The 25,787-nt window shown below is 50.1% G+C and overlaps 7 protein-coding genes across 7 annotated transcripts; 4 read left to right on the top strand and 3 right to left on the bottom strand.

The window, feature by feature from the left end:
* Positions 1-409: 409 nt before the first annotated feature.
* Positions 410-8,384, top strand: N7446_002653 (uncharacterized protein; the record flags this gene model as incomplete). Its single annotated transcript, XM_058511402.1, has 4 exons — positions 410-1,045; positions 1,077-5,302; positions 5,352-7,050; positions 7,077-8,384. The coding sequence occupies 4 exons, from the start codon at positions 410-412 to the stop codon at positions 8,382-8,384; spliced, it is 7,869 nt and encodes a 2,622-aa protein (XP_058376938.1).
* Positions 8,385-8,640: 256 nt separating this feature from the next.
* N7446_002654 (EF-hand domain-containing protein) lies at positions 8,641-9,081 on the bottom strand (the record flags this gene model as incomplete). The annotated part of the gene is made up of 5 exons (XM_058511403.1): positions 8,641-8,675; positions 8,728-8,853; positions 8,900-8,915; positions 8,971-9,024; positions 9,079-9,081. The coding sequence occupies 5 exons, from the start codon at positions 9,079-9,081 to the stop codon at positions 8,641-8,643; spliced, it is 234 nt and encodes a 77-aa protein (XP_058376939.1).
* Positions 9,082-10,433: 1,352 nt separating this feature from the next.
* On the top strand, positions 10,434-11,835 carry N7446_002655 (uncharacterized protein; the record flags this gene model as incomplete). The annotated part of the gene is made up of 2 exons (XM_058511404.1): positions 10,434-10,935; positions 11,000-11,835. The coding sequence occupies 2 exons, from the start codon at positions 10,434-10,436 to the stop codon at positions 11,833-11,835; spliced, it is 1,338 nt and encodes a 445-aa protein (XP_058376940.1).
* A 306-nt stretch (positions 11,836-12,141) lies between these two features.
* On the bottom strand, positions 12,142-14,277 carry N7446_002656 (uncharacterized protein; the record flags this gene model as incomplete). Its single annotated transcript, XM_058511405.1, has 4 exons — positions 12,142-12,933; positions 13,001-13,598; positions 13,654-14,046; positions 14,093-14,277. The coding sequence occupies 4 exons, from the start codon at positions 14,275-14,277 to the stop codon at positions 12,142-12,144; spliced, it is 1,968 nt and encodes a 655-aa protein (XP_058376941.1).
* A 4,947-nt stretch (positions 14,278-19,224) lies between these two features.
* N7446_002657 (NAD(P)-dependent alcohol dehydrogenase) lies at positions 19,225-20,298 on the bottom strand (the record flags this gene model as incomplete). Its single annotated transcript, XM_058511406.1, has 1 exon — positions 19,225-20,298. One exon carries the CDS (start codon positions 20,296-20,298, stop codon positions 19,225-19,227), a length of 1,074 nt encoding a protein of 357 aa, XP_058376942.1.
* Positions 20,299-21,588: 1,290 nt separating this feature from the next.
* On the top strand, positions 21,589-22,728 carry N7446_002658 (uncharacterized protein; the record flags this gene model as incomplete). Its single annotated transcript, XM_058511407.1, has 1 exon — positions 21,589-22,728. The coding sequence occupies one exon, from the start codon at positions 21,589-21,591 to the stop codon at positions 22,726-22,728; it is 1,140 nt and encodes a 379-aa protein (XP_058376943.1).
* A 926-nt stretch (positions 22,729-23,654) lies between these two features.
* Positions 23,655-25,368, top strand: N7446_002659 (uncharacterized protein; the record flags this gene model as incomplete). The annotated part of the gene is made up of 2 exons (XM_058511408.1): positions 23,655-23,756; positions 23,884-25,368. The coding sequence occupies 2 exons, from the start codon at positions 23,655-23,657 to the stop codon at positions 25,366-25,368; spliced, it is 1,587 nt and encodes a 528-aa protein (XP_058376944.1).
* Positions 25,369-25,787: the final 419 nt, after the last annotated feature.

The raw sequence follows: 25,787 nt of genomic DNA on the forward strand, positions 1-25,787 counted from the left end.
ATCTAGTTAACGGTTTTGCCTCTCCTGTTGGTCATCTCCGATAGTCAGCCTCAGAATATCATCAAATTTAGACCTATGGCTATCTCCAGGACAATGGACCCCGAATATGGCCGAAATCTCCGTCTGGGGGTATCAAACTCCGGTTCACAGGGACGTGTTTATCTCGAAGTCCGCGCCGCAGCTTGGCAATACGGCTGAAGATATTCCTAGTGCAAGTTAGTTGTCTGAATCTGTCATGGTGGCCGTAGAAAGCAGCTGGTTTCTCCGGGCTTCAATATGGTTACTTCTAACCCCTCATCCCATGGTACTCTTGATCTGTAGTCGAATTACATCTTGAAGTGAGCCTTGTGGTACTCAACACTGCCACTTGATCGTCAGTCCAGCTTCTCAACCTGAAACCACATCAACTATGGCACTGCTGAGTGTCAAGACGTTACTTTTGTTCGGGCCTGGGGCCATGAGCCTTGACCAGGCGTATTTCAGTCGGATTCTGTCATTCGTCAGAGATGATGCTGCCAGCCAATGGGCTGTCCGCGCTATCGAGGACATCGAGAGTGGCTGGAACGCTCTTTCTGAATCAATTCCCAAACTACAACAGACTCCCGGCGCGGACCACGCCCGTAGGCTAGCAGAATGGCTTCGAACAGGAGTTATTACTCCCCAAGCTACGGTTGCAAATTTGCCCAACGCCATTCTTGGGCCACTCGTCATCATCGCACAACTTGTGGAATACCTCCAATATGTCCAGTCATCACAGTCAGCGAATGGAGATGGCAAGCTGTTTCAGTTACCTTCTGCTGCGCAAACAGAGACGGTGGGCTGCTGCCTAGGCGTTTTCAGTGCCCTGGTGGTATCAAGCAGCTCATCCTGGGCAAAGTTCCATCACAATGCCGCGGCGGTGCTTCGAAAAGTCTTTGTATTAGGAGCTCTCTCTGACGCACAGGACATCTCTGATGTGACTGGATCATCAGTGTCATTGATCGCATTCTGGAGAGGTGGGCAATCTTTGTCCGACTTGAAGAAAGTGTTGGAAATTTGTCCGGGCGTGAGTCTCAATTCTCACATTTTTGATTCAGTCTAACAAGTCACACGCACAGGCTTACATCTCTGTCCTATATGACGATAATCGAGCTACGGTGACAACGCCTTCCCGAATTGCCTCCGACTTGAAGGGACATCTTCAACGAGCAGGGTTTACAGCTAGCGAAACTGAGTTTCATGGACGTTTTCATGCAGGCGAGCTCTACAAGAACGATCTTGAAGCCCTGTTTAGCTTCTGTAGAAAGGATCCACTTTTCCAACTGCCCGATGCTTCTTCTCTCATTCTTCGCACACGTGTCAACTCGGAGTCTATTCTAGCAGACAAGGACAGTCTACTAGAAGTCGCTTCGCATGCGTTTCTGGTGGAACAATTCAACTGGGTGAAGACCTTCCGTTCAGCAGTGTCCAGTTCATTGCAAGATAGAACTTCTAAGGTCATTGAATTTGGACCAGAGCGATGTGTCCCGCCCACCCTCCTGCGAAGGCTAAACAGCCAAGTCACCCACTACGAATTTCAAAGCACTGGCCAGCGCCATTCGAATCCAGATGTGCCGCCAGGATTTACCGACAATGATATCGCTGTAATTGGCATGTCATGCCAGGTCGCCGGGGCACAGGATTTGGAGCAGTACTGGAATATCCTGTTGGAAGGCAGATCCCAGCACAAGAACCTTGTGCCTAACGAGCGTTTTGCAATGGAGACTGTATTCCGGCCCGGCCAGGACGCCGAGGACAGGAAGTGGTACGGAAACTTCATCGATGACTACGACGCTTTCGACTACAAGTTTTTCAAGAAGTCTCCTCGCGAGGCCCTCCACATGGATCCGCAGCAACGACTGATTTTGCAGACTGCCTATCAGGCCGTGGCGCAGTCGGGCTACTATCACAGAGCTGGTGCAGACCGCCGAATTGGATGCTATATTGGCTGTGTCGCCAATGACTATGAAAACAATATCTCTCACACTTCCCCGACGGCCTTTTCGGCCACAGGTGCCCTACGAAGCTACATCGCTGGGAAGGTTAGTCATTACTTTGGTTGGACAGGCCCAGGAATGATGCTCGATACCGCGTGCTCAGCATCAACTGTCGCCATAGATTTAGCCTGCCGGGCTATCCTGAGCGGTGATTGTTCTGCGGCCTTGGCGGGTGGCACAAACTTTTACAGCACCCCGATGTTCTTCCAAAACCTGGCTGCAGGATCGTTCCTCAGTCCTACTGGGCAATGCAAGCCGTTTGATGCAAAGGCTGATGGGTATTGTCGAGGTGAGGCTATTGGCGCCGTGTTCTTGAAGAAATTATCCAATGCTGTTGCCGACGGCGATCAGATACTGGGTGTGATTTCGGCAACCGCCATCAACCAGAATCAAAATGATACGCCGATCTTTGTTCCCAACCCGTCTTCCCTGACCAGTGTGTTCCGGACCGTTGTCGGCAAGGCCGGGTTGGGAGTTACGAACATTTCAGTCATCGAGGCTCATGGGACAGGAACTCCAGTTGGTGACCCAGCAGAGTACGACAGCATTCGCCAGGTCTTCGGTGGCTCCGTTCGCGCAGGGCTAAAGCCTCTTCAACTCGGCTCTGTGAAGGGGCTGATTGGTCATACTGAGGGTGCCTCTGGGGTTGTAGCACTGATCAAGATGTTGTTGATGATGCAAGAAAGTCGCATACCCCCACAGGCCAGCTTTACTTCCATGAGCGCGTCTATCAAGGCTTCACCTGCGGATAATATGGAGATCACGAAAGCAGCCCTCCCTTGGGAAGACGAGTTCAAGGTAGCACTCATCAACAATTATGGCGCAGCTGGCTCAAATGCTTCCATGGTGATTAAGCAGGCAGCGAAATACCCCTCAGGAGGTGAAGCAGGCGGCCACGGAGGCGCGGATCTAACATCGCCGACTTCCACTTTCAGATGTCCATTTTATATTTCTGGGCTCGACGACAAAGCCATTCGGGCCTATGCCGCACGACTGCGCCAATTCATCAAGAACAAGGCCATCTCAAGAGATGTACTAGGAATTGAGAACCTGTCATTCAACGTCAATCGGCAATCTAACTGGTCGCTTGGCCGTGGCTTCGTGTTCGGCGCCGAGTCCATCACTGAACTCGAAGAAAAGCTGACGTCTTTCGAAACATTTGCGGTGCCTTCCATACGACCTGTTATCTTGTGCTTCGGGGGCCAGGTGTCCAAATCCGTTGGCCTCGACCGCGGAGTCCTTGACAAAGCCACAGTGCTACGTCAACACCTCGATCGGTGCGACAGTGTCTGCAAGTCGATCGGGGCGGGTAGTATATACCCGAGAATATTCCAAAGCGAGCCGATCCATGACCCGACCGTACTCCAGCCGCTACTCTTTTCCATGCAGTATTCATGTGCGTTGAGCTGGATCGACTGCGGTGTTGAACCAGCAGCCTTGGTTGGCCACTCATTCGGAGAACTCACTGCGCTTTGCGTCTCAGGCATCCTTAGCCTAGAGGATGCGTTCAAGCTCGTTCATGGCCGGTCGAAGATTATCAAAGAGAGCTGGGGCCCGGAGAAGGGGTCCATGGTTGCAGTTGAAGCGGACCGAACCGATGTGGAAAAGCTCTTGGTTGCTTCAAATGCGCGTCTTGGTGAAACTGAACGGGCTGGACATGCGACAATTGCCTGTTTCAATGGCCCGAAGAGCTTCACCATCGCTGGTTCAGCCGCTGCAATTGATGCTGTGCAGCAGGCAGTTTCAACCCTTGATACCCCAATCAAACACAAGAGGCTAGATGTGACTAATGCGTTCCATTCGACCCTAGTTGAGCACCTAAAGCCACAATTGGAGGCCCTGGGCCGCAATCTGAGCTTTGGAAATGCCTACATACCTCTTGAAAGGGCAACCGAGCAGCGGGAGACCGGTCCGATCTCACCTGCTTACGTTGCTGAGCACATGAGGAACCCTGTCTACTTCGACCATGCTGTCCAAAGACTCGCGTGCCAGTATCCGGAGGCCATCTGGTTGGAGGCTGGCTCTAATTCCACCATAACGACCATGACAGGCAGGGCGTTGGGGATGCCGAAGGGTTCCACGTTCCAGCCAGTCAGTATCACTGGTACCACGCAGGGGACCCGACAACTCGCCGATCTGACCATGAGTCTGTGGAATTCTGGGTTGCGCTGCTCGTTCTGGCCACACTCCCGGGCGCAAACCTATGGGTATGCACCTATCATGCTTCCACCGTACCAGTTCGAGAAGTATCGCCATTGGCTCGAGTTTAAGCCGCCCCCAAAACCGGTGGTAATCGAGCGAATGGTGTATGCAAACAGTGGTGTGGACCAAGAAGCTCCAGCATCGGGCCTCTACACTTTCATGGGATACAGTGACAAGACTGAGACCAATTGTCGGTTCCGCATCAATACAACCGCGAAATCATATGTCGATATTGTCTCAGGATACACATTGGGAAAATCTGTTCAGGCCTGTCCGCCCATATTCGGAATTGACACCGCAATCCAGGCAATCACAAGCGTTCGACTGGAAGTCATAGCGGCCAATGAGCTGCATCCCCAGATTTATAATGTCTTGAATTGCTTCCCGCTTGTGGTGGATCCATCAAGGGCAGTGTTTCTTGAATTCGAACGTTCTGGACACGTCCCTGAAGGTTGGAAGTTCAAATTGACCAGCGAGGCCGACGTTTCTAGCAAGACTGTCCATCTGAGCGGACAGCTTGAGTTCCACCGTGCCGATGATGCCCGCTCAAACTTCGAGTTTAGTAGGTTGGAGAGGCTCGTAACGCATGAACGATGCCTGCGGGCGTTGGAGTCTGCTGACGATGCCGACGAAGTGATTCAAGGGCAGAGCATATATAAGGTCTACTCGGACCTCGTGGGCTACGCCCCCAATCTCCGTGGCCTGCAAAAGCTGGTTGGGCGACCGAGCGAGTCAGCTGGCCGAGTTGTGAAGCGACGGTCTCGGGACTCCTGGCTTGATTTCGCCCTCGGGGAGACCTTTTCCCAGGTTGGCAGCATTTGGGTGAACTGTCTTGCACCGGGCCGGAACACCACAGATGGCACCGTCTATATTGCCGATGGCATTGAGCAATGGATGAGGTCACCGAGTCTCTTACGGAAAATTAGCGAAGGGTCATACAACGACCACCAAAGCGAATGGCAGATCCTTGCGACCCACAAGCACACAGAAGGAGACACCTTTATAACGGACATTTTTGTGTTCGATTCGGCATCTAGGCTACTCGAGGAGGCCATACTTGGCATCAAATTCAGTGCTAGATCGACGTGAGTATCTCATTCCGCCTATGAATTATGGTCCTAACATAGCTTAAAGGGGTGAACTTTTCACGAACGTTGTTATTGCCGCGCCGCCTGTACCGGCAACTGAACCCAGGCTCCCCGCTACAATTGCACCCATCAGCTCTGTGCCAACTGAGAACCAGTATTCATCTATGATGACAGCGCCGCCAGCTCGTGCTCAGGTTCAAAAGAGGAACACCAAGGCTGAGCTATGGGCGAAGCTTCTTCCCGTCCTGGCAGATATTTCTGGCCTTGAGCCCGAGGAAATAAATGAAACTGATGCACTGGCAGACATTGGGATTGATTCTCTGATGGGAATGGAGATGGCCCGCGAGGTAGAAACCACCTTTAATTGCACCCTGGAACAGTCTGAACTCATGAGTATCTTTGACGTACCAGGCGTTCTCGCTTTCCTCCAGTCTACACTTGGGCTTGAGGGTGAGGATGATGCCTCGCAGTCTTCGGATGCAGCGTCTTCGTCTCAAAACACTCCTCCATCCAGCAACGACGGGATTCTTGCCACTCCAAGTCCCAAGCTGGAAGAAGAGGACATTTCTAGATCTTATATTGACCTTGGCAACGAGATGGACCTGCCGGCATCTGCTGTTCTCGAGGCCTTCCGCGCATCTAATGAGCAGACCGATGCCTACTTGAAGAAATGGAAATGCGCCGGCTATCTTGACGGTGTTTCCCAGAAGCAAACCAGACTGTGCCTCGTGCTTACAAGCGATGCCTTCAAACAGCTGGGCTGCGACCTGGTGGCCGCCAAACCAGGGGAAGTACTGCAGCCCGTGCCGTTTGTTCCTCGGCACCACCGCTTCCATGAATACTTGTACAAGATGCTTGAAGAGACAAGAATCATAGACGTGGACGGAGGCATTATTACTCGCACCGCCCTTCCTCTTCCTACACAGTCCTCCCAAGCCATATTGGAGGACCTCATGTCCCACCACCCGGACGATGGCCCTTCTCACCAGCTTACGTACAATATAGGTTCTCGGATGGCAGACGTTTTGTCAGGAAAGGCTGATGGTCCCCAACTCATCTTTGGAGATGCCAAAAATCGTGAACTAGTTGCCGCTTTCTACGGCGAGCTGCCTTTTAACAAGCTGTATTTCCAGCTGATGGCTGATTTCCTCTCCCGTCTTGCAGAAAGCTTGAGACTTTCCGCTCAGAATTGTGGTCCCTTGAAGATTCTTGAGATGGGCGCTGGGACTGGCGGAACGACCAAAGTGCTCGTTCCCACGCTGGCCAAGCTCGGAATCCCCGTCGAGTACACCTTTACCGACCTTTCGCCGTCTCTCGTGGCGCAAGCCAAGAAGAAGTTTAAGCAGTACCCCTTCATGAATTTTGCTGTGCACGACATTGAACAACCTCCGTCTGACCCGCTACTGATCGGCTCGCAACACCTTGTGATAGCTAGTAACGCTGTGCATGCTACACACTCACTCCAAGTCTCGACGCAAAATATCCGCAAATTTCTGCGCCCAGATGGCTTCCTCATGTTGCTCGAAATGAACAGCACACTGCATTGGGTGGACGTCGTTTGGGGTACTCTGGAAGGCTGGTGGCTATTTGAAGACGGACGTACGCACGCCGTTGTAGACGAACGCCGATGGGAAAAAGAGCTACTCGATGCAGGCTATAAACATGTTGAGTGGACCGACGGGAAGCTACCCGAAGTGCGTGTCCAACGGGTCATAATCGCTCTGGCCGACGACGTCGAGCAGGACGTTGGTCGTCTTCCCCTGTGGCCAAGCAACAAGTTGACGACCATGAGCTATCCGAGAAGGAATTGAAGGAGAAAAAGCAGGCTGCTGATTACTATGTCAAAGAAACTACCCGGGACTTCACAATCCCTGCCTACTCTGGAGGTCTCACTGACTCTTCTGAGTACGGCAAGGTTGTCCTCGTCACAGGGGCAACCGGGAGTCTTGGAAGCCACGTTGTTGCCCATTTAGTCTCTCTTCCTTCAGTCGACCGAGTCTACTGCCTGAATCGACCGGCGATCGGAGGTGGAAGAGCTAAGGACGCTGCCCCTCGTGACCCATTACGCCGCCAGATTCAATCCCTGGAGTCAAAGTCCATTGCCCTGGATGCCTCACAACTAGCAAAATTGAAAGTAATCGAGACCGACTCCTCGAAACTACAGTTGGGTCTAGACGCAGAGGAGTACAAACAGTTACTTTGCCATGTCACTCACATTATCCACAATGCCTTCCCTGTCAACGGCCTGCGCTCTCTCAAGCAAAATGAGGCCCAGTTCACGATCATGCGCAACCTTGTGGACCTTGCAGCAGAGATCTCAGCTCGCCGCGAGGCCACCGACTTCAAGTTCACCTTCCAATTCATCTCCTCCCTGTCGGCGGTGGGTAAATACCCATCCGTCCACGGCGGCCAGATTCAAGTTCCGGAAGAACACCTGAATATCGACAGTGCTCTTCCGAACGGCTACGGCGGGGCGAAAGTAATATGTGAGCGTATCCTCCATGAGACATTGGGTCAGTACCCGGAGCGTTTCCGCGCAATGACAGTCCGATTGGGTCAGCTATCAGGATCCATCAAGACTGGGTACTGGAACCACATGGAAGTTCTCGGGTTCCTGTTCAAGTCAGCCCAGACGCTGCGCTCTTTCCCAGCAGTGGAAGGCATTTTCACCTGGCTGCCCCTCGAGCAAGCCTCGGCCACGCTGGCGGACCTACTACTGCGCGATGCGCCGGACTGCCATAACGTTTACCATGTGGATAACCCGGTGCGGAAGCCTTGGGCAGAGATCGTGCCTGTGCTAGCTCAGGCTCTAGGCATCTCGGAAAAAGGCATTGTCCCACTTGATGACTGGCTGAGACGCGTGAAGGCATTCCCTGGTGAGGACCCGTGGGATAACCCCGCGGGCAAGGCGATCGATTTCTTTGAGCACAAGTTCCAGCACATGTCTTGCGGTGGGGTCACCATGGCCACGGATAATGCTGTGGAGCATTCGCCAACGCTGAGGGGTGTGCAGCCGGTGGCTGACGCGGTAGTTCGGAAATACTTCCAGGTTTGGAAGGACACTGGGCTCCTGCGTTGATGATTTTCTTTTTCTAATTCTTTGTTGCATATTTGTCTACCTCCATGGATTATACAGAATGATAGCTCTATCCTCGATATATTTCCCTCCTAAACTCTGTCTGTTCCAAGCTTCATTCATTTAATTTTGTAAAACTGCTTTAATCTATTCCTCGAAGTATTTTCCACCTAATTTAGGCTGTGAAAATGCTGACTTACTTCGCCACCTCGTATTGGTGTGGAAAATGTGTTCAATACTTTCTGGTTTATCTTAGGGTCTAAGTACCTCTCTCTCCCAAGACCTTCAGAAACTCTGCTTGCTTGTTAATATGCAATATTGCCAGCACGAAAGGGCAGTGACATACCGCTAAATTCGATTTTACCATTGCCGTTGTTATCAAAATTCTTGATAAACTCCGCAGCCTGCTCATCATTCATTTCAATGCCTTGTTCTTTGGCAGTTATGATCAGCTCGTCAGTGGTGATGAAGTCTGAGTCTGTTAGCTTGATCGCAGAATCACGGGTTGAGGGGCATACGGTTATTATCGACATCCTAGAAGGTAGAAGGTGAGTTTTCTGCTCCATAATGTATTTAAATGAAAACTTACAGCAGCCTTGAAGACCTCCTTCCATTTTTTAATTTCTTCACGACTGTATCGAGACTATAGAAATACATATAAGAAACCAACGTCAAGCGAATGGTTGCCACGACTTACCATATTTGGATTCGGGTGATGTGGAAGTTTGGGGTTTTGCTTCGAGTGTGAAGACAAGAATCAACACAGGAATCGCAGGTCTTTTATAGTCTATGGCTGTCCCTTTCACTAACTTATTTGAACCGCTAGATGCTGGACACGTCACTAGCGAGGAATAAGGGAGGACATGGCATCTACTTTTCGGGGCCATGGCTACGGAGTACTTTTAGAGCGAATGCAGCGAATGCAGCAGCGATCAGCCGTGATTCATCATATACTATTTGACTTTCTGCACGAAGGTGGGTAATTTCGAAAGAAGAGGGAGGGGTCTTTCTTCTAAGCCGGGCTCTAGGACCAGACCTCTAAGTAGTCAAATGGTAAGCATCTACATAATAATCGTGACCTAACTACATCAGCTCTAATACTAACTATGTAGTGGAAATGTCTATAGTGATAATAGACAAAACCAGGTCTTTACGCGTAGCCTTTTTTAGTTGGAAAGTACCCACTAAGAATACAACACGTAGTGTCAAGATCGCGATCAGCCAGATATGGGAAATGCACGTCACAAAGTGGATGCCGCTCTCTCGATATATCAGATGCACGATCTTCTCACAAGGCCATCAACACACCGCTCCTTCACTCTACCTGGCCCCTTACTCAACTATGAAAAGGAAAAAGGAAGTATCAAAGGGATAGCGGAAATGAAATGAAATCCCGGAGTGGTGGCCACAGTCAAATCATCTTGACTGAAGTGATAGTAGGCAATATACATGTGGCAGACAGGCTGATGAAGAATAGAAGAATGACGCGATCCCATTTCTTGCAGCATGTTTAACTCATCACCCTAGAAATCTACCTGACCTCGGTGGTAAATTAATCTGTAAGCGAGCGCTCTAGTGAAAACACCCCAGAAAATGCGCAGTTTTGTCTATATTCTCGACCATAGTCCACTGGTTTATCACGTGGCAGTGAGCAGCCCTGACTTTGAACCCACAAATGTGGTGACTCTGATAGGAAAGCTCCGGCAGAGGAAATCTGTTATGTAGAGGTACTGTCCCAATAACTCAGTCCTATTGTACACGTGTTTGACCTGACACCAGCTCGAAACGTGTATCAAATGTATTCTTTCTGGCTCAACCCGGCGCCAAGTTCAAAGCAGTAGACTTCGGAGTAGATGTGGCTCCGGTTGGTTCGACAGAAACTCCGGAGTCCGCCGATACAAAGTCAACCACGTCATTGAAGCAGCAGAAACTCCGTCTAGAAGATTGCTGATGTATAGAGACAATATCAAGGACAATGATAAGACTGGCATTTAGCTCAGGTCAGTATTCCTCCAATCCACTCACCGGTTTATCGCGCGACCCGACCTCAATATGACTCGACCCGCCAACAGCCCATTCGAGGTCGCCATCGTCGGCGGCGGTATCACTGGCTTAGCCCTCGCTGTCGGGCTGTTGAAGCGCAATGTTAGCTTCACCATTTACGAACGAGCCGAGAATTTTGGTGAGTTGGGCGTTGGCATCACCTTCACGCCCAACGCGCAGCGCGCCATGGAGGCGCTGGATCCATGCGTCCTCCAAAGCTTTACCAATGTGGCGAGTGCGCCGTCAGGTGGAACGATCGATTTTGTGGACGGTGTTCGTGAACAAGGGAGCGAAGATCCTCGCACATCAACCGCAGCATTGTTGTTTCAGCTTCACGTAAAGGGAGGCTACAAGGCGTGTCGGCGGTGCGACTTTGTCGACCAAATTGTTCAACATATCCCGAAAGACCGTGTTCGATACCGGAAATGGCTAGATTCAATTGAGACAGACGATGAATCCGGGAGGGCAGTTCTAAAATTCAGGGATGGCGAAACTGCCCAGGCTGATGTGGGTGAGTTAATGGATTAGGCGCTGTCAGTTGTTGCATAACATGGCGGTACTGATAATAGCAATAGTCATTGGTTGCGATGGGATCAGATCTCAAGTCCGCGCGTCCATGTTCGGAACCGACGAACTTGGTCCTCGGGCCCAGTACTCACACCAACTAGGATACCGTGGTATGGTGCCTTTGGCGCAAGCAACCGCTGTACTCGGCCCAGAAAAGACTTCCAGTGCGATACTGCATACCGGCCCAGGCGCATTTGTACTCACTATCCCCCTCGCCGAGGTGCATGCAATGCACATCGAGGCTTTCATCATGGATAAGGAGGAATGGCCAGAGATTCAAACAAATAGCGATAGCAAGAGATATGTACTCCCGGCGACGCGGGACGAGGCAACCAAAGCATTTGTCGAATTTGGTCCAACTGTCCGGTCAGCTGTGTCGATGTTCCCGGAAAAGCTAGAAAAATGGGCCGTGTTTGATATGCTAGAAGCACCAGTCCCGATGTTTGCCAAGGGCCGTGTGTGCTTAGCTGGGGATGCCGCACATGCCTCGACGCCAAACCAGGGAGGCGGAGCTGAATTTGGGATAGAAGACGCTCTGATTCTCGCAGAGGTATTGGCTGTGTTGGCGAAGGCACCGATTGTCTCAGGTGTGGTGGCATCTGAAGCATTGGCCGTGTACAGTGAGGTACGGTACGAACGGTCACAGTGGCTGGTTCGGAGTAGCAGGCGAACAGGTGAACTGTGTACTTGGAAGGATCGTGACTGGGGGCTGGCAGCTGAAGAGCTGAGTCGTGATATCATTAGCCGTAGTCATCAGTTATGGGATCATGATACTGCTGGCATGGTAAGCGATGCTTTGGCTATCTTGGGAGAGCGAATTCGGGGCGCAGACACTGCATTCTGAGCGTCTGAGAGATGTATCGCAGACGCGGCTGTCATCCTATTGTCGATTCGGATTTGCAGGTGGAGGAGCTTCATTGTCAACTAGGTGCTATTTCGAACTTCTCAAGTCTCCAAAGCACATTCAGATAACTGCATTCAGATCTATACCTGCGATAGAAGCGGGCAAAGCACGATGATAACGAATATATTATAATTTCACATCTACCTTAGGTGGATGAAAGGCAGGTTTGGCGACAAGGAGACATAACGCCGGTAATGAATTTGAGTTTATTTGGATTCTATGCCGGAATAGATGTTTCCATCATGCCTATACGTCTAGATGTATCGCCAATTTTAACGCATCCCAATTTGGCCCCGTCACTTCAGTTGCTATCAGTGCATTTTCCCCAATGTCCGCTTTAGCTTTGACGAGAAGGTCTCGGGCCAGATTATTGACATTGCTGAGATATCCCAGGGCGACGAGTAGATGGTGAATGCTATTGTGGTCATGTGCCGCTGGAGTCGCGAAGTTTGGCGTCGTAGCTCTGAGAAACTTGGCAGCCAAGTATATTGCATTAGGAAGCATAGGATGCATCTTAAAGAAAGCAATTCGAGGCGCCTTTTGAATAAGTAGAGCGATTTCGTATGCGGCTTGGCTGGCTACCTGTCTATATGACAAAGCCAACGTGTGATCGTCGAGGGTCTCCCATGCCCTTGCTTCGGCCGTCTCGCTAAGGGATATGCACGCACTGTAGGCGAGGATACGGTTGAAAGCAGCCAATGGATCACACTTTGCGGTCTCCGATTTAGACTCATTGGGGGCTTGTGTCGGTGGTATCGGCCTCGTTGCATGGGCGGCGGCCGCGGCCAGCCATTCGTGCCTCATCCAAAAATGCCGTGACTTTGACTCCGAGCCAGACTCTGGGAGAGAGACTGACTGTGCGAGTCGCCGGTGTGCTATGCAACGCCCGAAAAGGTTCGCGAACACAACGCAGCGGGCAAAAGAGGAAAGTGTCTCGCACTCGCTGGTCTTGCCCATTGTTTCAGGTAGAAAGCCCATGGGGACTGGTCGCTGGCCACTTTGAAAATCCCTCTCGGGCATTGGAAGACGTGTGTTTATCTGTACGGCAGATCGTGTCAGCTGAACTGTATATTATCACAAGGCAAGAGGGGGGCAGTTCACCGACCATATCTTCGTGCAGCATCGATGGTCGATCGCTAAGCATACTGGATAAACAGTCAAGGACAAAGGCCGTCCACAGCGTTCGCCGTTTTTCTTCGGTCTCTATCCACGCTTCATCTGGGGGATTCTGCGTCGTGGAAGGAGAAACTGACGGACAGGATCCCGAGTTCTCATTCGGCGAGGTCTCATCATCGTGTATATCAATATCAAATAGACGCGAGAGCTGGAGAAGCCTAAAGGCCCTGGTCGAGGCGAGGAGAGCGTCCTGCTCAGGCTTGCGTAAGAACTCGCAATGGGCAAGTAAGAGCCATGCCTGGATCATCTCGCGTTCAATCCGGCGGCGGGACGCTCTAGTAGTTGTCATCCATGGCAAACCGTTTTCGCCTTGTACGTCTTGCATCTCCAGCATACTTCGGGTACAGGCATAGAGTTTATCGGAAAACGCGCAGAACTGAGCGGACATGGCGGCAGCGATGGTGCGCATGGCTGAGCGCAAGCAAGCTCGGGCAGGTGAGACCGTTTTCTCATTAGCCCATGAAAGATAGCGTCGTTTGTGTATCATCGGGACAATAGGATGGACTCGCTCAAAGTATAGGAGATCCCTATAAAGGATATCAGCTTTCATACCCTTTGCTTTAGGGACCATAACCTTCATACAGATCAGCTTGCATGAGATCGGACATATCCAACTCCCCCTTGGGCGCCATCTCCCTTGCGGAGGTTTGAACGGGCGAAATGGGCGTGATGAGACATGGTCGAGGGTTGCTCATATCGAGATTGTTCCAAGTGCTCGATCTCTCATTCCGACAATCATACGCCATCGTCCAGTCAATTGCTTCCTGCCCGTCAGACACGGAGATATTTTCAGATGAAGCAAAGTTCAACATTTGCAACTCATCCGTGTCGCATCCTATCATGCCACCTTCACAGTGAAGTTCATTTGACGCTTCTCGTTCCAGGCTCCCTCTATTTGAGTCTGGTAATATGTGACTGTCAAGGGGCTGGTTCTGATTGATCAGTTGTTGTTCGATCACCGCTGTGGTAACCCATCTAGGTCAGTGGACACTATTGCCAGAGCTCTTCAACTAGACCCAACTCACCTAATCGATATCGCAAATCCTTTAATTGCCCCTTCTTGGGCCCTCGTGGAGACCTTTTATCGACGACGATGCAAGTACGGCCTGCATCAGTGCATATACCACACTGAGGACGCACACGATCGCATCGTGCTTTCCGTCGACGACATTCCTCGCAAGCGAGCCCAGACTGCTGCCTTCTCATTTTTTTCTGTTTTTTCTCGAAGTGCGTGAAGGTCGGTCGATTGCAGACGGTTATATCAAGTCTCTGGCTACTCTACTTGATATGCAGATGGGGATCTGCAGGCTCGAGCGGGAGATTTTATAGTAATTAACTACAACGGCGAAAGCCCGGTCTCGTATTGGACGCTCAGGCAAAAAAAAAAGAAAAAAAGAAAAAAGAAAAGCAACCAACCTTCGAATGGATCGAGAATCGCGACCCCTTGTGGAACCTGGAGGCTTCGTTCGTTGTCGTTATCCTAACCATTTGCGGCGCCAAATGTTCGGACAATACGCATCGGCCCCATCTTGGTCATCGCCAGGTCCCTTGGCATCCAATGGACAACCTTGTAGACCCCCTCATGGGTCCATTGTTTACTCAATGGGCTGTTCTGCCTCTGGGACAAAATCCCCTCAACGCCTCGTATTGCCAAAGGTATTTTTAGCCACTTGGCTTGCGCAAGCAGTTACGATGTTGCATCCTTTATCTTGAAGACTTGGCAACGGAGGAGAGCATGTTCCAATAGTTATACCATCAATTAACATGTGAATTGTTTTCTTCAAGCGCTGGCCGACTTGAATCCTCCAGCTCAGCGGCTGTCGACGGCCCCAGTTTGGGAGGTCCGTGGGGTAGGACCCTGACAGACAGGGATATATCTGACCCACGCCCTATTCCTGTGCATGATTCTCGCCGCTCCGCCGGGGCCGAATCAATGGCAAACTGGCTCACAGGGATGGTAATGTGTTCCAACGATACCAGTTCCCTATTCTCTACTAGCTGGAACAGGCAAAAGTTAGACGATGGTATGGTTCTTAAACTCTCTAAAAGCTCTTTAGATATGCTCACTATGCAGGGAGGCGGAACCCCTTTGGGATAGCCGAGGACATGGGCCCGGTTATTTCCACGTGTTCTGTACTCCGGAGGTTGCGATTAATTCAACGGAGTCAAGTCACCAACATTCGATCGCCACTATCAATTGTCGTGCTTTCTCCGAAATAAGTGAAGCTCCAGATCGTACATATGTAGTGGCCACTAATTTGCCAAGACCACACCTAGTATCAAACTAATACAACGTTGGAAGCCACAGTGGTTGGACACGAACAACGGGAAATCTTCCCTCAATCCCAGTGCAACAATGATGTTCTCGTTAGGGTTTTGGCTTCTTGGCTGACGAAAATTTCATCCAAGTGATAGCTTGGAGATTTCCCTAAACAAGCGGACAGCAAGACTCAAGGCGTGGCCAAGGCCCCGCTCGAGCCTTCACCGTTACGGTGATTGACGTGATCTGGCACTATACAAGAGTTGTACCTGTCTTGGCTGCCCGTGAATTGGCGGCTACACCCGATGATCCTCTCAGCGCCCCTTCTTGGCACCTTGTTTTTCGCCATCCCGGGACCCGCGGCAAAGGGCTACATTTATGTGACCTTCAAGTGTAATACTCCATGGGGAGGATAGGATAATCCCAGGTTTTATCGGCCAAACTTGGGAGACTTGGAAAACTAAGCTCTTCTGAGAAAGACAGGTCACACTTGGGGCATAGCATGACCCGGGTGCTACCTGGTCTCTCTTGACTCTCTAACTCTGAGCGGGGTTGAGCAGTCACTGTATATCAGCAATTTCGGGGATACGCTAAAATCTCACGTTGTTTAACCTTATCTTACACGGCTTCTGTCCCGCCCATCTCTTAACTTCCCGCTCTCAGGGGGAATTCAAAAGAACCCTTGGTTGATATGATAGCATTTCACTCACAGCTGTTCTGGTTGAGTCGATTTACAAGCAACATGTACGAACTACCAGGAGTTTATACAGCTCTGTGGTCGCCATCTTGACTATTGGCCCCCCAGGAGTGAACGAGAAATCTGGAAGTGAATCGACCTATTCGGAGACCAACAGAAAGCGAGGTTTGGGAAATGAAAGAGACCCACGGAGTAAATAGGCGTGTGATCATTTAAGAAGAGCCTATCGGACTCAATAGTTTCAGTGCACTCTGACTGCAGCCATGTCCTAATGTCGAAAAGCTAACGTAAGGGCTGGACCTAGGTTTAGACTAGACACTAGAGACAGTGACCGGTTGGCTTTTTGATTACCTTTCCCTGGTTTCTATCTAGCACTCAAATGGCCACATCTTGTCCGCCTTTACTACTGTTATGTCTTCGCCACGGGACTCGGCTTTTTTTGGTAGTCTATATCTATTTATTATACGCTATCTAATAAGTAACCCTCGTAGCGTCCTATATATTATTCGAGATCTACCTATTAGAATTTATATTAATGTTGTCTCGTTAGTATAAATAAACGCGGGCTTAATACTAGTTAATTGCTAATCTATTAGGCTAGTAATAACGGTTAGTTCTTCGGTAGAGAAGTAGATATTCCTCTTATAAAAATCTGGGTGAAGTAGAGCTAGTGTAGTAGCGTCCTCAATACGTTTATCTTCAATTAACTTTTATATCACCTCTCGACTTATTTTTCATATACGGATATAATCTTAAATTGATCCTTAATATAGCAGAAGTTTGCGATTATTAATAGCTTCTTTAGGCAAACGAGAGAAACCGGTATCTATCAAACCTCGACAATTACCTGTGAGATCTCTCTAAGCTCCGCAATTTGGACTTAGGCCACGGTACAGTTGCTTCTGAGTTGCAACACTTCTAGCGCAAAAGATAGATGTTCACGTATCTCGCCAATGTCTTCTTCAAGCTTTTGTAAAGTGCTTTTTCTGAATGGATAGGCTACGCGACGCTGGGCGAGTTGAACCTGGCCCTGAAAACGCGTAGTTTGGCCCGTCTGGAATTTAAGGCATTCACCCTGAAGCTCCTTGATAATTTGATTACAGTTTTGAACTGCAGTGTTGACCGTTTGGTGTAGCTCTTGTTCGCCGGTTCGAGATCGGCGTTCTTGTATTGCGACATGCAGAGATCGAAAGACAGAAGATCTTCAAGATTCCGCCCGATATTGACTACATTAGTAGCTTTTTCCTTGACCGGAGAGTAAAATTCAGTCAAAAATTGGGTAACTTGGATTCCAAGAGAGAGCAATCCTGCAACTCCAGCGGCAATTGATAGTAGGTCGGCCATAGTAACAAGTCCGTAGCACGTTAGGCTGAGGGATGATAATCTAGTAAATTTACTGATCAGACCCTGCAATTGTTGCGATGTCAGAAGGCAACTTTTGTGTAATTCGATGTGTGCAAACTATCTAAGCATCCAGAGTACACATGAGGAGGCCTTTAAGGGAGGGCTCGAATACAGTGGTAAAAGCAGGCAGTGTACAGTGACTGGACATAAGTAATAGGTCCCCTGCCCCATATGTCCTTATTACATGACATTCTGCCGGCCATAAACCTCATGTAATTAAATTTGTAAGGCGTATACCAGCCCTGGCAATATGGCATCATCTCTGAGAGATGCTCCAAATGCTTTATATCTCAATCATCCCATGTACGCTGAGCAGTAGCTATTTATCAACCCCTTCTTTGTTAGATCGTTGATCCATTTAGGAAGGCGGTATTGGCTATGTTGGACGGTGTAGTAAGTGTGGCCAAGGGGAAGCAATTACTTATGTCCAGTCACTGTACACAAAGCCTTGTATTCTGTAAGTATTAGAAATTGTCGATCACAGTTTGTGTGGTCTGGCTGGTTCCGAGACAGCATTTAGATTGCCCACTGGTACGGTGGGGTGGTGTGGGAATCATGAAAGCTCAATGATTGTGGGCGTTTAGTAACTAATAATTTACGTTTCCGTGGAAGATTCTCGTTTACCACTAGTCGCTCATATATTTATGAGACACAAGTATGTAATTTATCTTAGTAACTCTCTGTATTGGTGATAAATCGGAAAATTGATATTCCGGTGAATATCCTACAAGAGTAAGTCTTCTTGACATCACTTTAGACAAAAAAAAGTGACAGAGTGTAGGTGGTGACACCAATTTTCGGATGTACTGTATAAGTAAACAAATATTTCCATATTAGCAACGTTGGATTAGCGTGGTTTCGGGTACGGGCCGAGAAATAACGCGTGTCCACTATGGGGGAATCTATTTTTGAATATTGCTATATCAAGGAACCTTAGAACGCTGGTTCCTATAGTTTGGAACTAACTAAAGCTACAACGTTCCGTAAACCCGGTCTCAGTTCCTCTAATATATCTAAGTGTATAAGACTTAACTTAGATTTTAATTAGTCTGCGACAACTAAGTAGTTCCCATCTCGCGACCATCTAGTTACTAGTGCGACTTGAGCCCCAAAACTATTAGAGCTCAAATATATTAACAACGCAAGGCAGACGAGGAAGACCATGGGCTTGAAGATATCCTAAAGAAACCGCGTTGTATAATGCTTCTAGTTGTGCTTGTATGTAGATGCCAAGATGTCGAGTGTTTTGGGTGTAGGGGTATAATCCAATAACATTCTGCTGGTGTTCAGTTGAGGCCTCCGAGAGGCGTAGCGCCGGGTGCGGCGTTGGGGTTCGTACCCCCACGGTGGCGGCAGTGTCACCCGGGGGTGGGAACGCACGGGGGTCAGTGCTGTGGTCGCGCGACTTGGGTGACTCTCACACTGATTCTCACCCTGTGTATAGCGCGCTCACCCTCTCACCCCCGGTCGCGCGACTGTAAAGCCGGCTCTCACCCTAAACTCACCCCTGGCGACACCCACCCGACTACTGGCCGCACATAAGCCACACGCCGGTAAGTTAGTAGTTAGGTGGGTGAGCACTAGCGAATCCTTACTGTTGTATGTTTTTGTTTTTAGTAGTGTTTTCGTTAGTTAGATTATATAGATATTTTGGTTTATATTCACAGCGGAACGATGCGCATTAGCAAGAAACTACTATTTGTAGCAAAATGTTACTATTCTATAAAGAATTTAGAGGGGGCATATGTATGCTTTGAAACTGTACATTCCTGCTGCGCCTGAATCTTAATGGCTATTGAAACAAAAAGTCGTTGACAACCGCGCTCGTGTCTTCTTGAGGATTGGCCACATGAACAAGGACTTTGCCCCTGGCGCGCCCTGAGCGAAGTCTGTCAAATGCCTTCACGGCATCCTCAAAATCATACTTGCTGTCGAAATTCAACTTGAGAATTCCCTTCTGGACCAGCTCCCCGAGCTTGACGGTGTGCTCCCGAGTATTTTTGAAGAAGAAGATGACGTATTTCCTCTTTCCTCCACCTAGGAACGAGGGCCAAGTCACTCTGCCAACAAATGTAGTCAAAGCCGACGCCCCAACCTGCACAAACACACCACCGGGCCTTAAGAAATGATGACACTGGAAGTATAAATCCGACGGCAACCCGATATGATCAAGAATATGATCAAAGACAATCCCCTTCTTCTTCAAAGCCCCAACAATATCACCAACAGCCGTGTAATCAATAACCTCATCAGCGCCAAGCCTATAACACAACTCAACATTCCTCGTCGAACAAGTCACAGCAACAAAACAACCCATATGCTTAGCAAGTTGAATCGCAAAAACCCCACACCCCCCAGAACCCCCATTAATAAACACCTTATCCCCCTTCTTAACATACCCCTCCAAAGCCTGATAAGCCGACTGCCCAGCAATTCCTAAACTCGCCGCATCATCCACACTCACGCCCTCGGGAACAGGCGCAATCAGTTTCGACGAGATGGAGAGATACTTAGCGAGCGCACCGAACTTCACCGGCATACTATGACACCCGTAGACAAGCTCGCCTGGCTTGAAGCTGGCACCCGGACCGGTCGTCACCACACGCCCGCAGAAGTCCATCCCCGGGGACGCTGGCATCCCGATGGCCAGGTGGCGGACGTGCGGGCCCATTTCGGGGACTTTGAAGTCGGCTGGGTTGAGCGCGCTTGAGAGGACTTCCACGAGGACCTCGTCGCCTTTCAGAGCGGGCGGGACGCGCGCCGATGAGTCTAGGTACATGTTCTTCTCCAGGCCGCAGGATGTGCCACTGTAGAGCCAAGCTTTCATTGTTGTGGGGGGTTGTGGTAGTTCCATTGTGGGATCCATTGTGGTTGTGGATGTGAAGGTGCTTTCCTGTATGATGTTTTTGCGGGAGCTTGGAGCTTGGAGTTGATATGAACTGGTTGGTGTTCACCGCTTTGCGAGGGTACTGTATCGATTGCAGATTACGCTAGTAAAATGGCAAAAAAAAAAAGCAAAAAGCATGCCCTCGTCCAGGTTCGAACTGGAGACCTTCGGATGTCAATCTTGTTACCAAGAATGTCATAAGAAAGGATATATGAGACCGACGTCATAACCAACTAGACCACGAAGGCTGATACATGAAAAGAATCGCAGTATTTGGCATCATGAGCCAGAAGTAAATCTAAGGCATCAAGTAAATTTCACATAATGCGAATTGTTGATATTGACCTTGGCGGGCCTGGAAAGGGCCCTGTGCTATGATCATATAGCATTGTTTGACAATTAAGTGTGTCGTCAAATTCATTTCAATGTTTCAGACACTGTTTATCCATTAATGGTTTTCTTGATTTTTGGGTTGTTGCTCGAGACATATATATTGAAGTATTCAACAATTTATGTCTTTCCCTTATCCTTTTTTTTTAACGTTCCAATTTTTTTTTTTTTTTAAATCCTTTGGTAGCATGTCAAACATACACCCAGGGGCCCGAATCTATCTATATCAATATGAGCCACATCCTGATACTTCCCTCTCCTCCTACAGCTTATGATCTGCACTGCAACCCCTAGGTGCATTGGCGGGAACAGGAGTCCACTCCTAAGTTAAGCATATCCATACAAGTAAGTTAGGTATACGATACCAAGGCTGACATATTGATTGACGTAAGTATGTTTTAAAAGCGCCATGGATTATATGTTCTCCGTATGTATGGTTTGTGATCAACAGCCCAGCTCGAGTCGGACACCGAACAACGCCGTATATACACAGAATGCACAGAATGCACAGGGGGCATATAACATAGAGCCCAGAGAATCCAATGGAATAAGAAACACGCATGCTATGCGCGGCAGAGAATGGCCATCAAAACATAAAGTGTGGTATGTCGGCGGCCCCTGGCCTCGAACACATCGCCACATCTAGGCAGCCTCACGGTACACAAGGCACCCATGGGCTTATCTCTACTACTATAGTCATATCAGGATCTTAACATCAAAGAGAACCGAATCAAATCATATCAAACCAACAGGCAGACCCCGTTGCATGCATAATTATCTGCGATGGCAAAAAAGTACTCTCCGCCTTGTCTGCCTATATGGAACCACCCAGGGACATGACCTGAACACCACCTGTTCTCTTCTCCCCTACAGAGATCCATGACTTTACTGCCCTCGACCCTCGCCCAATCCACCTTGGGCGAGAAGTGCGCAGTTTACCTGGACCAGGTCGCCGACAACCTCCCCGTTCACATCCAAACTCTCCGCCTCCGAGTTGACCCTATTCTCACCTACCTGTCGACCACGCTCAGACCAGTCGCGCAAAAGCTCCCATTCGCCGTCGACGAACAAACACTCGCTCTCTTTGCAGCCCTTATCGTCTGTCTGCTTACCGTCGTCGCGATGAGCTGGCGCAACATCCTGCGCCGCTCCCCGAGCTACGCACCCGCATCCTCCCCGCATGTCAGCGATGCGGACTTCTCCTATATCAGGCCCGGCGAAATAGACGCACCCGCAGCAAGTCCAGACTCGGAACCCGATGTGATCCGTCTCAAACACCGCGGGACCAACTACCCACTCCACTTCGAGCCATACTCAATTGGCGAATCGTTGACCGTGGGAGAGCTCCGAGACAAGGCTGCCAGCATAATGGGTGTCAGTAGCCCGGACTACGTTAGATTGTTGTACAAAGGGAAACTGCTGAAGGACAACACACAGCGTTGCCGCGAAGAGGGAATCAAGCAGCATTCCGAGGTTATGTGTGTTGTCTCTGATTTCGGCCCCGGCAGCCCAAGCGATGCCTCCGACGACAGCGGACGGCACATCCCCGTACCAGCGGTGCCCCCAGCCCGCCACAGCGACGCCGAACAATCATCGTCTCCTCCGACTCCGCGGGGCAAGAGCGGAAGAAAGAAGAAGAATAACAAGAAGAAGCCGGTCACACCCCCCGAGCCCGTTGCTCCACCACGGCCATCTTCGTCAGGCAATTCGGGCAACCCCGCACCACCTCCCAACATCAAGTTAATTCCATCTCGGCTGGCGCAAGTCAGTGCGTTGGCCGGGTGGCTGCAACAAGAGGTGGTTCCGTTGGTCGATGAATACGTGGCGGACCCGCCGACCGACCCCAAGAAGCGGGACTTTGAATATAAGAAATTATCCGAGACGATCCTTGCGCAGGTGATGTTGAAAGCGGATGGGATTGAACCAGACGGTGACGCGACGATTCGCAATGCGCGCAAAGCGCTCATCAAGGACGCGCAGGCAGCTCTCAACAAGCTGGACACAATCGCGAAGCTCTAAAGGCCTGCTCTCCTTTCCTTGTGTATACTTTGGAGCATTTGGACGGACATAGACTATGGGGGTATCTGTTTTAGCGAGTCTCGTTTTCTGGGACCTGTCAACCCCTCGGGATGTTTCTTTGCATGGAGAGGATCGGCGTATATGTGAGGTGTCAACTTTTGTCATTTTCCCAACGATAAACCTGTCAGCTTCGACATGTAAGTCCAAAGTTTTTTCTCTATGAAAGTGGGGAGAAAATACAGAGGTACTAGAATCTACGCCTTAAGATCATGGATCTGGTGATCAACGTAACTTAGTTCAGTAGTTCAGTAGTTCAGGGGCATCGCACGGCCCACGGAGACCAATTTTTTTTCTGATTTTGATACATGTCGCATGTATAAAGTTATTAGAAACAGGTAGATTATACAATTGATTTGATTACTTTATTGAAATAGTCCAAGAGGCGTAGGAATATATACATAGGCGCGCCAGAGTCTCATATATAAGACGTTGGACTCGGTCTAGTCCTTTGCTATTCCCAATTGGGACGTTAGTTCGAACGGCCTCCTTAGCCCTCTTTCTCTTCTCTGACTTAACCCCTCGACATTCCCTTTCCCCCTCCGGGTTATACACCTCGACGTGTGATCTCGTGACTTGGATTTCAACCCCAATCGCTTCCGATTTCTCTCTCTGTGAAGCTCCGAGCCACCCCGAACCGGTGGACCCTTACCTCGAGGACCACGGAACCAGCAGTCGGCTATCTCCCCGTGGACCAAGGAGAAGAAACACCCCCTGCGTATTTACAATTTGCCTGTTTCGGCCCAGACCCCTTACACCTTCATTTGTCCCGGGCATGTCTTGATCACACAAACAACCTATCGTTGTATCTGATCGTTACCAACCGGGTTTCAGCTGGACTGGCCTCTGTCGATTACAACACTTCTGGGATGGCGGGCGTCGCAACCGCAACCTACTCTGCAGATGCGCTACCGTCGCCTGGCGGCGTAGACGGCTCGCAATGGGATTTCGCCGTGCCGCTTGGAAATGAGGTAAGAATTCCCTATGTGGCAGTGGAATGGAAGCCAGCTTTTCTTTGCTCTGGAATGGCAGCCGGCGAATATAGAGAAAGAGAGAGGAAAAAAGGCGAAAAAAAATGCTGATCCATTTCCCCCGCAGGAAAATCAAAACCCCTCGAGACCACGCCACTCACACGACTCTAATTTGATCCGCGCGAAATCCGCCCGCAAGCGTAATTCCAACGGCTCACGCAGTTCCTCCGTCTCTCGAACCGTCCACACAAACGAATCGCCGTATCTGACTTCCAGCCGGGGACGGAGGGACCACAGCCTTGGCCGACGTGGGAGCGAAGTTGGCAGCATGCGAGATGCCGCTGGCTACGATACGTCCAGTCGGAAAGACAACGAGGAGGGCAAGGATGGACTCAAATTATACCTGGAAGGGGAAACGAGCCAGGAGAAGTGGATCCACCGCGACAAGCTGGCAAAGATTGAGAGCGAGGAACTTCACCAGGCGGCTATTCTTTTCCAGCGTCGTATGAGAGGAGAAAGCAAATCGAGCGCGGGACGAGAGAGAAGCCATGATTCTCACCAGAGTGCTGCTAATGGGACTGGTGCGGCCACTTCGCCTGCGGCGGAGTTCTCTGAGCCCTGGCCAGAAATGCGGGGAGAACCCGGCAAGCGTGGTGTGAACGACCATGTAGATGACGATGAGAGGAAGCACTGGGATCTTCGCCGACCAGAGGAGATTGCTGCCGACGATGCAGCTACCAGCATCTACAGTAACCCCAGCCTTGGGAAAAGCGCATCCCGAATACCGGTTTCAACAGCCAGTCCGGTGCCCATCCCAGGCATAGGCCGTGATTCTCGTGGACCTCGCAGCCGTGCAGCAACAGACGAAGATGACGACTGCTCTTCACGGGGCCGGAGAGCCAGTGAGCCTATTAATATTGAGCAGGATGGTTCGACTCCATCTCCGGGCAGCCGACCGGGCAGCCGTGGCTTCGGTACCACCCCGAACACCCCAGGCAAAAAGAACCCAAAGGCTACAGGCTCTACCAACCGAAAGACTTCTGCTCCGCCCACGAACAGGAAGACAAGCACCGCCCGCTCCCGTGCTGTGTCGGGCAACACTACACAGCGACCTACGACCCGGGGTGCTGACAGTCGGCCAACAACTGCGGCCAACCGCCCCGAGGGAGATCCGCCATGGTTGGCAACCATGTATAAGCCTGATCCTCGCCTCCCACCAGAACAGCAAATGCTTCCTACCCTCGCCAAAAAGATGCAACAGGAGCAATGGGAGAAGGAAGGCCGGACACCCAACACGTACGACCGCAACTTTGCACCCATCGCAGTTCATCCATTCGATACACCTCCTGTTCCTTTCAAGGTCGAAACAGAACCAGAACAGGAACAGCAGCCCGTCGAAAACCTCCAGCTCGAGGAACTTCCTCAACCGCCTAAGAGCCCCGAACCCCCGCGACCAAACACCAGCATGGGATACAGCACCATGCCAAAGGTGCAGGATACACCCCCAATGGGACTGACACCCAATCCCAACCCCAATTGGAACCCGCCGGTTGTCACCGCACGCGAGCAACCGAAGAAAGAGAAGAGCTGTGGATGCTGCATTGTGATGTGATGGACCCTATATTCCATCTCCGCAACACATATTCCAAATCTCTTGTCCATCTCCCCAAGATACCTTTGATATTTGCACATCTGCTTGATTCCTTTCTCTGTTATTTTTTTCCCCAGCGTCTCCGGCGGGATGGTGTTCTGTCGGTTCTGTGACTTTATATCCCAAGCTCGAAGGCCTTTTTGCTTTTGATCCACCTTTCACATCTTCAGACTGCTTTTTAATTCGGTGTCAATCTTCACACACCGGGGCATGGTACCTTTCCTTTCCTCCCATGCATCCATTCCTTGAATTTCCCTTCTCTTCATTTGCTCATTTCTTGTTTTCTCTCTCTGCTATAGCAGAAAAGAGACCCAAAAACTTACCTCAGACTGCAATGGACAGAAACAGAGACTCTCGCAGAGAGAGAAAAGAAAAAGAAC

This window comes from Penicillium canescens, assembly GCF_028828765.1.
Source record: "Penicillium canescens strain IBT 15451 chromosome Unknown utg000002l_segment0_segment0, whole genome shotgun sequence".
Classification (NCBI taxonomy): domain Eukaryota; kingdom Fungi; phylum Ascomycota; class Eurotiomycetes; order Eurotiales; family Aspergillaceae; genus Penicillium; species Penicillium canescens.